The 12,048-nt window shown below is 43.7% G+C and overlaps 1 protein-coding gene across 1 annotated transcript in view; it reads right to left on the bottom strand.

Moving 5' to 3' along the window:
- cdkal1 (CDK5 regulatory subunit associated protein 1-like 1) overlaps positions 1-12,048 on the bottom strand; it is a 281,333-nt gene that overhangs the window by 80,115 nt on the left and 189,170 nt on the right. Inside the window, exon 11 of the mRNA XM_078253409.1 lies at positions 5,754-5,934. Within this exon, the coding sequence (XP_078109535.1) occupies positions 5,754-5,934 (181 nt within the window). The remainder of the gene's footprint in view (positions 1-5,753; positions 5,935-12,048) is intronic.

Raw genomic sequence — 12,048 nt, 5'->3', positions numbered from 1 at the left:
AAAATCTGCTTTGCCTTGCAATGAAAAGGCAAACTGTCATGTGTGCTTACTGTCGCTTACTTGGCATGCACTTGCTTTTAAAGGGGCAGTGTGTGACATTAGTAAGGTTAATGTAAGTCATATAAACAAAGCTTCACCACAGCCAAATGGTGAGATTGACATCCTCAACTACCTTAGGTGTTACATTTAGTAGGTGAGCACTCATAGTTGCCAAATAACCCCCCCTCCCCTCTCTCTCTCTCTCAGGCCTCCTTCTGTCTCTGCGTACTACTCCATCTAGTTCTCCATCCATCCCTCCTGTGGCTATTCAACACAGTTGTGTTCCAGACAAACCATCTGGTGCACTTTATTAATGACTGACCCTACATGGCCTAGACGTCGCCTAGCTGCCACCACTCACTGTGTGTGTGTGTGTGTCAGTAGGTGTGTGTGTGTGTGTGTGTGTGTGTGTGTGTGTGTGTGTGTGAGAACAGGTGCATGCTGACTGATGATGTGATGTTGTGGGCAGCTTTAACCACAGAAGCAGGTTTACTGGTTACAGTCACCCTATATATAATAATTCTGACTCTTTTTCTCTCAGCATTTACTATTCTCTGCCAAGCACAAATATACTCACAATTAAAGGCAGAGTTGGTAATGTTAAAAAGCTAGCAAGATTTGAAAGTAGCACCTCCTCTGGTCTCCATTTAACGCCTCCCCCTGCCCTCGGGGCTCTGACCCACACACAGACGTGCATGTGCACCGCTGCTTCAGAGCAGAGCGCAGAAAGGACAGCAATTTTACTTCATGTCTCATTCACTGGTAAGCTAACACCTAATATTATAGTGCGGAATGTTCAAAACAAACATGACTACTGTTAACAATGCAACGATGAACAGTGAGCTCAGGCTCGTACATGGGAGCGGTAGAGTACGTGCAGCGGGGCAAGGAGGCATTTCATTGGTTCTTTCCAAGCAGACCGAGAGGCAGTGATTGGTGGGCGTTTTTACAGGATCACAGCAGCTACAAATGACGGATCTTTTTCCTCCTTTTTCAGAGCCCATAAGTTATTTATTGCTGTTGGGGTGTAAAGACCATGTCAAACAATATATGAAAATGTGTATATTGGAAATAGTTACCAACCCTGCCTTTAACTAAAACACTTAAGATGACCAGTGAAAATGTTTTTAAAAAAATGCAGGATGACAATGTAATGTGTGATCTTATTCTAGGCAGATCAAAATAAACATGCAATTTACAATGCTTAATCTGTGATTTAGCCCAAACCTCATTGTCATTAAATAAACAATAAAACCAGCTCAAAATAATTTCATATGAACAAAAAGGCTGATTTGGCAATAAGAGTTTTCCACGGGAACCAGCAATATGCTACATTCTGGCAATCAAAGAGCTGCTTGTGGAATGAAGTCATGGATAGATGAGATGTGTGCTGACATCCAACCGCTGACAATAGAAGTCGGATGAGACAGATGGAGGAGAAAGAAAACAGAGGGGAAAAGACATAAGACGAAGAAAAGCAGTGATGTGGTTGTCTGGGGATTGATCCCTCTAAGACACACTCAGCTTCTCCTCAGAGAACGAAGAGAGATAGGAGGGACGAGGGGAAAAAGAGAATGACTTATGAAGACGCTCCACTTGAAAGAGATGTGTCAACACTTTGATGGTGAAGTGTGAGAGGGAAAATGGAGGAAGGGAAAGAAGGAATCAAACACATTGTATAGGGTTCAGCATAATGTATGGGGTCAAAGTAAAGAAAAAAAGGTCAAAGAAAAACATTTCAGGATTAAGTAGCAGTATGTAAGTAGTAGGTAGTAATAGTAGTAGTATGAATGCCTGGGTCAAGATTCAATAATGTGAGAACTGTTGCATTGTGTTCCATAGAAATGTTTTTGTGAAGCTTAAGCACAAGTTATTTTAGGAAGACTTCTATGCTTCTCATTCTCTCTCTCTCTTTCTCTCTCTGTCTTTATCTCTCCCAACCTAATCACCTGACTTTGGGCAGTATATTTCAGTTAAACCAACCAGATTTTGCCATTGCCATGTCCACAAGTCAATCACATTGTTGCATTTAAACTTTAAATCTGTTCTCCTCTCTGCCGCTGTCAGTTGTCTTTACAGGCAAAATCGATGTGACCCTCATCCAACCACATTCACCTCCAGTTCTAATCATTCCCAGTGTCCAGGGTTTCTCCATCACCAGAAGCCCTGCTCCACATCACATCCATCCAAATCTTCAGGCTCTTCTTTCATCATCACCTCCACCAGTGACAACACTCCATCGGGAGGATATTCCTGTCTACATGGTCTCAATACCCCTTATAAATCTAACATGGCGATAGAGTCGAATGGCCAAAGACTCACATTCCAACCTGTTGTGCACCAACATGATTAAATGTACATTTACAAATTAAGTAATGATTTAAGTAAGCAACTATTAAGGGTCTGCGTTGACTAGACTGAAAAATTAATAAATAAGCAGTAATTCTGTCTGCGCATTAAACAGAATTAAATATACAAGGAGGAGAGCTTCATTTGACCGAAATATGTATGTAGAATTATGCATCTATACATGGCAAAAGATGAGCATTATGAATATAATGAGCATAAAGTTACAATGCAGGTGCTATAGAGAATGTACATGTTCAGAAGCAACATTGTTGTTAGTTTACATTTATATTATAGATAAATGTGGCTCTGCCAAAACATTATGTAGCTGAGAAACCGGAGGCAAAAGGTCAGGAAAACACTGAAGCTGCTGATGGTGATGTGTTCAATCTGTGTTTCTCTCTCTATTTTTTTTACACACATCTTTCCTAACAATGATGGCTTCATTAGCTGCTAATTGTTTCATTTGGCAGCAGATTGAGAGAAAGAGAGAGTGGAAGGAAGGAAGAGAGAGAGAGAGAGAGAGAGAGAGAGAGAGAGAGAGAGAGAAAGAGAGAGTGAGTGAGTATCTGTCAGGATTTGTGTGATTATACAGAGAACAAGCAACAACCACCATGTGGCAACGTGTTGCAGACACTATTCTACTAATGAACTTTAGATATTGGCTCCGAAAAACCTCTGTCTTGTGTTAAAGTCAAAGGAATGGTACTTCTAATACTGATTCTGTTTTGAAATACCTTAATAGTCAATTTCCTCTACAAAAAATGACAATCTTAATAGCAAAATTTCACCTCTCTGTGTGGCAATTCTGATATAAATTCAGGAAATATTGCTGTTTTAAGACTCCCATGTTTTAGATTTTCTGGTCCCAGTTAATTTCCAACAGTTTGCTTTCATACTATGTGTACCATGTGTGGCTTTCTCTCACACACTCACACCACACACGTCTTTCAGGATTAGTAATATTAAAATATTAAAGTCATGACAGAACTAGAACATGCTTTGACAGGAGGCTGGCCTGTGTTTCCTCAACACACATACATGCAAATATATGTGTGCACTTAGTAGAGTATATGCATGCACAAACGGCACATACACATATGCATACAGTACGAATATCTTTACCTACAATAACTAAGTAGTACTGCTCATAACAGCTTCTGTAGTTCAAGCTGACATTTGGTAAATTATAATACATTTAAATATTGTAGTTGGATTTAAAGCTGACATCCCTAACTTATGGCGATTTTCCATTGCATGGTACCTCCTCGACTCGCCTCATCTCTACTCGCCTCGACTCTACTTGCCTCACTGTGCGTCCGTTTTCCATTGCAGATTTTAGTACTGCCTCAGCGTGGCTGGTCGTCATAGCGGCGCCGCAGTAAACTGCCGTGACCTAATGCGAACACACACAAGGAACGTGGAAGGTGTGTTGTTGCCAGAAGACACATTTTGTTTCAAATGAAGCTGGATGGCAGCAAAAAAAAAAAAACACAGCTGGCTAAACTATTTAAAAATGGCGGGTTTGTTCAGGTGCTTCTGGAAAACCGTTCGCCACCTCAGGAGGGGGAAGCGGTGAACCATCCAAGCTGTGTACAGTAAGGATGGGACGCTGTTGACCTCAACTGAGGAGGTAATAGGGCGGTGGAAGGAGCACTTTGAGGAACTCCTAAATCCGACTAATACGCCCTCTATGGTAGAGGCAGAGCTGGAGGATGAGGGGGGATTGGCATCAATTTCCCTGGTGGAGGTTGCTGAGGTAGTTAAACAACTCCACAGTGGCAAGTGGTGAGGGGTTCCCTTCTCAGGGCCATCCAATCTCTGTACGACCAAAGCGAGAGCTGTGTCCGGGTTCTCGGCAGTAAGTCGGACTCGTTTCAGGTGAGAGTTGGCCTCCGCCAGGGCTGCGCTTTGTCACCAATCCTGTTTGTAGTATTTATGGACAGGATATCGAGGCGTAGTCGGGGTGGAGAGGGGTTGCAGTTCGGTGGGCTGGGGATCTCATCGCTGCTTTTTGCAGATGATGTGGTCCTGATGGCATCATCGGCCTGTGACCTTCAGCACTCACTGGATCGGTTCGCAGCCGAGTGTGAAGCGGCTGGGATGAGGATCAGCACCTCTAAATCGGAGGCCATGGTTCTCAGCAGGAAACCGATGGAGTGCCTTCTCCAGGTAGGGAATGAGTCCTTACCCCAAGTGAAGGAGTTCAAGTACCTTGGGGTCTTGTTCGCAGTGAGGGGACAATGGAGCAGGAGATTGGTTGGAGAATCGGCACAGCAGGGTGCGGTATTACATTCAATTTATCACACCGTTGTGACGAAAGAGAGCTGAGCCAGAAGGCAAAGCTCTCAATCTACCGGTCAGTTTTTGTTCCTACCCTCACCTATGGTCATGAAGGCTGGGTCATGACCGAAAGAACAAGATCCAGGGTACAAGCGGCCGAAATGGGTTTCCTCAGGAGGGTAGCTGGCGTCTCCCTTAGAGATAGGGTGAGAAGCTCAGTTATCCGTGAGGAGCTCGGAGTAGAGCCGCTGCTCCTTTGCGTCGAAAGGAGCCAGCTGAGGTGGTTCGGGCATCTGGTAAGGATGCCCCCTGGGCGCCTCCCTAGGGAGGTGTTCCAGGCACGTCCAGCTGGGAGGAGGCCTCGGGGGAGACCCAGGACTAGGTGGAGGGATTATATCTCTAACCTGGCCTGGGAACGCCTCGGGATCCCCCAGTCGGAGCTGGTTAATGTGGCCCGGGAAAGGGAAGTTTGGGGTCCCCTGCTGGAGCTGCTACCCCCGCGACCCGACCCCGGATAAGCGGATGAAGATGGATGGATGGATGGATGGGTTTGTTCAGGACACCCCCGTCTGTCGCTTTCACGTCCCCTTTGGTATTGGCTCAGCTCGCTTGGAACCTCGACGGAGGTGGTACTAAAAAAAGTACCTGTTAGCAGGTACCAGGGACTTTTTTTCGTAATGGAAAACCAAAAAAGGCGAGTAGAGTCAAGGCAGGTCGAGCAGGTACCACGTAATGGAAAAGCGCCATTAGTTTTTTCCTCTACACCATGGAGAAGAAGAAAGAGAGAAGAAAGAAAGCCAGAAGTCGCTCACCAAGTGAGCATGTGCCTGGATAACTTCTTTTAACTGCTGTGAGTCAGGTCATGCTTTCTGCTTTGAAAAACATCTCTTAGTCCTGCACTAAAGGTACTAATGTTATTGTCTGTTAATGGCCTTGTTCTGGCAAGAGAATTGTGCTACCAATGTGACCAAATCATTACACTTACATCTCTATAACATTCACACCTGAGCAGTTGAATTTAGCCCTACTCTGATATGTCAGATGACTAGTAGTAAAGGAGTATCCGTCTCCTTGTCCACACTCACCACATGTGCTGGTACTTGCTCCATCTTGGCAGCAGGTGTACCGGGTCTGGGGTAGAACTGGTTGATGAAGAGACTGGGGAATTGGTAGAGTTTCACTATGTTTACTGTTTCTTGGAAGTCTTCCTCCGTCTCACCAGGAAAACCACAGATTAAATCTGTAGCAATGGTTACACCTGGAACCCTAAAAGACAAACAGAGAGAGCCTTTTATCAAACCATATATCAAAGCTTTTTTTCATTTTTGGCTGTAAAACTATTTTTAAAAACAACTGGTCTGCTTAACTTCCGGTGTTGCAAGGAAATAGCAAGATGATCCTTTGACCTTCTCTGGATGATTAACATTGAAACAAGATAACACCATCAGAGTGACCGTGAAGCCAATCGACAGCATTTGGTTCAGCACCAGTTCTATCTGTAAGTTACGGAAGCCCAGAAAGGCCAGGTGAATTTTTTATTTTTTTTATTCTAAGATAACCAGTACGTACAAACGTACTACGTAGGTTTTGGCCAAGAATAGTATCTCCTACGTAGGAGAAACTATGTTGTATGTACAACTTAAACGTTAACATCTTTATTAGGCTGTTTTGAGGGCGAGAAAGCCTTGCTGAAGCGCTTATAGTGCATGAGGGGCAGTGGTGGCCTAAAAGTTAGAGAAGTGAGCTTGTGACCGGGAAAGTGAAAGAGCAGCACACATTACCACCACTGAGGTGCCCTTGAGCAAGGCCCTTAACCCCCTCTTAGCTCCAGTGCAGCTGCTCAGTGGCCAGCAGATCAGACTGTGGTTGTACTGGGTAGCTTCCAGGTATGAATGTGTAACTGTGTAAATGTGATCAGGGTGTTCCTGCAAAAGAGAGGCTTCCACTAAGTGAACAAAATGTTTTGAACAAATGTCTACTTAGCTCTTAGGGAAAACAAATTCTAAAAATGACAAATAATTAAAAACACATACAATACATTTTAGTCTAACATGCATTAACCAACAATTACTCATTGATCAATTATCTCAAATTACTCTGAAGTTTGAGATTCACAGACATTTTCCCACTGTTGATACGTGCCTTTGAAAAACTGAATCACCATAGCATTTTAAGGCCTTTCCCATGGATTCATTAAGCCAATAAAAACCTGATTAGCAAACTCGGCTATCAATCGTTAGCTATTGATTATTGACCCACTGGCTCAATGGATTAATGGTAGCCAGTAGGATGTGGGAAGAGATGCATTAATTGGGTCTATGTATTTTGTTTGTATTGACAGTTAGGCGGCTTGTAAAAGGCTAAGTTAGAAAACCATGTCTTTCTACAGTACATACTTTAGACTCCTATGAAAATGTAAATTTTCTCTATAAAGTCAGACTGGGAATGGTATCCAATACAGAAATAATTGGGAATCATTCTCAATACAAGAAAGCCATGCCATTGATTACATGGTTCCTATCAAACCTCTAGATGGAGTGGAATAGGAAGGACACTGGAGCTTCTTAATGTCATGAGTGTAATGTGTTATATAGGAAGCAGTCTGCAATAAGAAGCCATGATTTCATTAGTAACAGACAACTGAACAGATTTGCTTTGAATAATCATTGAATGGAATGGAAGAGACTGGACTGAGTAAACTATCAATCAACAGTAATTTGGGCTTTCTTCTTTCTATTCATTCTTTCATTTTATCTCAACTCTTGCCACTCCTTCTCTCCATAATCATTTTTAAACAGGTATCTCGCCTCTGATGCTGGGATTCCTTAACTGTATATGTCCCTTGCTCTTACAGATAAGCACGTGGCTGCAGAATTGGTTACACAAAACAAAGACATCAATGGAATAAAAAGTATGAATATGAAGAACATTCTAGTTAATGTTGAAAACCCATGAAGAATGTAAGACATTAAGACAAGAAACAAACACACACATAAGCGACAGACAGATTAAGAAAAGAGTGGAAAATACTTTCTCAGAAATCGACAACATGATGCATCTTTAATTACATTAACTTCCTGCATCTGCAACTCCATGATAACCTATTGACCTATTGATGAGTTCCAATTGGCTTATGGTCATTAATATTAACCAATGGCCTGCAGGCACTGGCATCCTTGACCTCCAAGACAACTACCCTATGGAAAAAGTAAAACTAAATACATTAAAAAAATAAATAAAAAAAAAAAAAAAAAAGTCTGAGCATGGAATGGTTAAATGGAAGAATAAATAAACACTTTCTATTTGTGATTACAATGTACTTCTCAACTCCCTTCAAGCAGTGGTTCTAAAACCCTTACATTTTTTACATTATTTATAATAACACAAACAACATGGTTTTAATCCTTTACTTTGTTAGATAAACAAAGGACTGTTTGAAGCCTGTAGGCTTTCTACAATTATAAATCAAGTAAAGCGACCTGAAAACTGAAAGATATAGTTCATTTTTTGGAGCCAAGGTTCCCACATGGTCATGTACTGTATGTACTTTTGTAGGTCACATTTGAGAAATTGTGGGCAGCCTATGGGATCTATTCACAAAACAACAAAATCACATTCTTCTTCTACAGGGATTAAAAAAGGTTTGAATAAAGACATTATTTATTGTCTTGTCAAAAAAGAAAAATAATCAAAAATATATTCCCCCAAGCTATTTCAATGACAGTAGGAGAGAAAGTAAATAAAATTAGCAATACGAACATTTTTTCCTCTAGCCTAAATACAGTAGATAACCATCTGTTGCATCTCCCCAGAGCTTGCATATCCAATTTGAAATGGCCCTTTGGCGGTAGTAGAGGTGGGGAGAAGGTATACTGTAGGTAGTAGCAGTACTACTAAGAAAATGTACACCATTGCTGAAAAAAACAAATATATCACAATTCAGGCCAGGGGTGCAACTTAACACATGAAGATAGAATACAGAGAGAAAGAGACTGGTGTGAATTGGCTTTTGTGGATTTTCCTAAGGTGGAGGCTGAGAGGGAAGAAAAACATGCACACACACACACTGTCATCTTGACACCTCTGTCTCTCCCCGATCTAAGGGTGATGGAGGTGTGATGTGCGATACTAATGAACAAGAACCACACGGATACACTCCTTGTTAAGATGGAGAAATGTATCTTGTTATTGTTCACCTTTAAAAAACAGAGTGTGTGAGAAAGGCACAGATACAGAGACATATGAAATATGACAGATTAGGTGTCAGCTCAACTTGTTTTCAATTAAACCGATGCAGGATTAGGGCTATTGTCAAAACTGAAAAACAGGTTAGTATAAAAACATTTTCACAAAGTACTAGACATCATTTTAACAGTGAATGAGAGATTTGTGTTGTCTCCCTCCCCCCCAACAAGCCCATCAGTTTTATGTTCATAAAGTATCCATCCATCCTATTTTGCATTACAACTCTATTTAAAATGTCAAAGTAGATCTCAAGATAGAATTTTGACTTGTTGGGAAAAGAAATTAAGATACAGAATATGCAAATTCATGTTTAAATATAGTGGACTAAGTGTATGTGGGACATTATCACATTAAACCAGGACATATTGATCACATATTTCTTTTTAAAAAAAATTAGAAATTAGTTAAATAACCAATAAACTGAGAGAACTGGATGCAGAGTAACCAAAAACACTGACAGAGCAAGATGAGTGTCTTTGGTGTGTGAAAAGCAGATAAACGGACAGGATTGGTCAAACAGATATTATCTGGAATATCAGGCCCAGAGAAAGAGTTAACAATGATTAGAAAATGATACCAGAGACAGTATTCTTTATCGCAAAATAAATTAAAAAAAGAAAAGTGGTGTCACACGCTGCAGAGAGCATAATATAGCACAAAGTACTAAGAGTAGGAATTAATGCATAGACTGATGTTGGATGAAACGTGAAAAGAAATAGAGGGGGACATCACAGTTTATGAAGTTTCATCCAAATCAAAAAGAAGAAAGAAACAGTAATATAATAATATAACAATATATATATGGGGGGGAAACTCTGACTGTTGTTTGTGCATATGCACCAAACAAGAGTTCGGAGTATTCGGCCTTCTTGGAGACCTTGAGTGGAGTCCTGCATGGGGCTCCAGTGGAGGACTCCATAGTTCTGCTGGGGGACTTCAACGCGCACGTGGGCAATGATGGAGACACATGGAGAGGCGTGATTGGGAGGAACGGCCTCCCTGATCTAAACCAGAGTGGTTGTTTGTTGTTGGACTTCTGTGCTAGTCATGGATTGTCTATAACGAACACCATGTTCGAAAATAGGGATGCTCATAAGTGTACTTGGTACCAGAGCACCCTAGGCCAAAGGTCAATGATCGATTTTATAATTGTTTCATCTGATCTGAGGCCGTATGTTTTGGACACTCGGGTGAAGAGAGGAGCGGAGCTGTCAACTGATCACCATCTGGTGGTGAGTTGGGTCAGGGGGTGGGGGAAGACTCTGGACAGACCTGGTAAGCCCAAATGGGTAGTGCGGGTAAATTGGGAACGTCTGGAGGAGGCCCCTGTCTGACAGACTTTCAACTCACACCTCCGGCGGAGCTTTTCGTGCATCCCTGTGGAGGCTGGAGGCATTGAACCCGAGTGGACAATGTTCAAAGTTTCCATTGCTGAAGCTGCGGCAAGGAGCTGTGGTCTTAGGTGCCTCAAGGGGCGGTAACCCACGGACACCGTGGTGGACACCGGTGGTCAGGGAAGCTGTCCGACTGAAGAAGGAGTCTTTCCGGGATATGTTATCCCAGAGGACTCCGGAGGCAGTTGCAAGGTAACGAAGGGCCCGAAGGGCTGCAGCCTCTGCCGTGAAAGAGGCAAAGCAGCAGGTGTGGGTGAAGTTCGGAGAAGACATGGAGAAAGACTTTCGGTCGGCACCAAGGTGCTTCTGGAAAACCGTTCGCCACCTCAGGAGGGGGAAGCGGTGAACCATCCAAGCTGTGTACAGTAAGGATGGGACGCTGTTGACCTCAACTGAGGAGGTAATAGGGCGGTGGAAGGAGCACTTTGAGGAACTCCTAAATCCAATACGCCCTCTATGGTAGAGGCAGAGCTGGAGGATGATGGGGGATTGTCGTCAATTTCCCTGGTGGAAGTTGCTGAGGTAGTTAAACAACTCCACAATGGCAAAGCCCCAGGGATTGATGAGATCCGTCCAGAAATGCTTAAAGCTCTGGATGTGGAGGGGTTGTCTTGGTTGACACGCCTCTTCAACATTGCGTGGAAGTCTGGGACGGTGCCTAAGGAGTGGCAGACCGGGGTGGTGGTTCCCCTTTTTAAAAAGGGGGACCAGAGGGTGCGTGCCAATTACAGGGGTATCACACTTCTCAGCCTCCCCGGTAAAGTCTACTCCAAGGTGCTGGAAAGGAGGGTTCGGTCGATAGTTGAACCTCAGGTTGAAGAGAAACAATGCGGATTCCGTCCTGGTCGTGGAACAACGGACCAGATCTTTACTCTCGCAAGGATCCTGGAGGGACCCTGGGAGTATGCCCAACCGGTCTACATGTGTTTGGTGGATCTGGAGAAGGCGTATGACCGGGTGCCCCAGGAGACACTGTGGGAGGTGCTGCGGGAGTACGGGGTGAGGGGGTCCCTTCTCAGGGCCATCCAATCTCTGTACGACCAAAGCGAGAGCTGTGTCCGGGTTCTCGGCAGTAAGTCGGACTCGTTTCAGGTGAGAGTTGGCCTCCGCCAAGGCTGCGCTTTGTCACCAATCCTGTTTGTAGTATTTATGGACAGGATATCGAGGCGTAGTCGGGGTGGAGAGGGGTTGCAGTTCGGTGGGCTGGGGATCTCATCGCTGCTTTTTGCAGATGATGTGGTCCTGGTGGCATCACAGGCCTGTGACCTTCAGATCGGTTCGCAGCCGAGTGTGAAGTGGCTGGGATGAGGATCAGCACCTCTAAATCGGAGGCCATGGTTCTCAGCAGGAAACCGATGGAGTGCCTTCTCCAGGTAGGGAATGAGTCCTTACCCCAAGTGAAGGAGTTCAAGTACCTTGGGGTCTTGTTCGCGAGTGAGGGGACAATGGAGCAGGAGATTGGTCAGAGAATTGGCGCAGCGGGTGCGGTATTACATTCAATTTATCACACCGTTGTGACGAAAAGAGAGCTGAGCCAGAAGGCAAAGCTCTCAATCTACCGGTCAGTTTTTGTTCCTACCCTCACCTATGGTCATGAAGGCTGGGTCATGACCGAAAGAACAAGATCCAGGGTACCAAGCGGCCGAAATGGGTTTCCTCAGGAGGGTAGCTGGTGTCTCCCTTAGAGATAGGGTGAGAAGCTCAGTTATCCGTGAGGAGCTCGGAGTAAAGCCGCTGCTCC

The sequence above is a fragment of the Sander vitreus genome, chromosome 6 (genome assembly GCF_031162955.1).
Source record: "Sander vitreus isolate 19-12246 chromosome 6, sanVit1, whole genome shotgun sequence".
Taxonomy (NCBI): domain Eukaryota; kingdom Metazoa; phylum Chordata; class Actinopteri; order Perciformes; family Percidae; genus Sander; species Sander vitreus.
The sequence above is the reverse complement of the archived record's forward strand: the minus strand, read 5'-3'. Positions and strand labels throughout refer to the sequence as shown.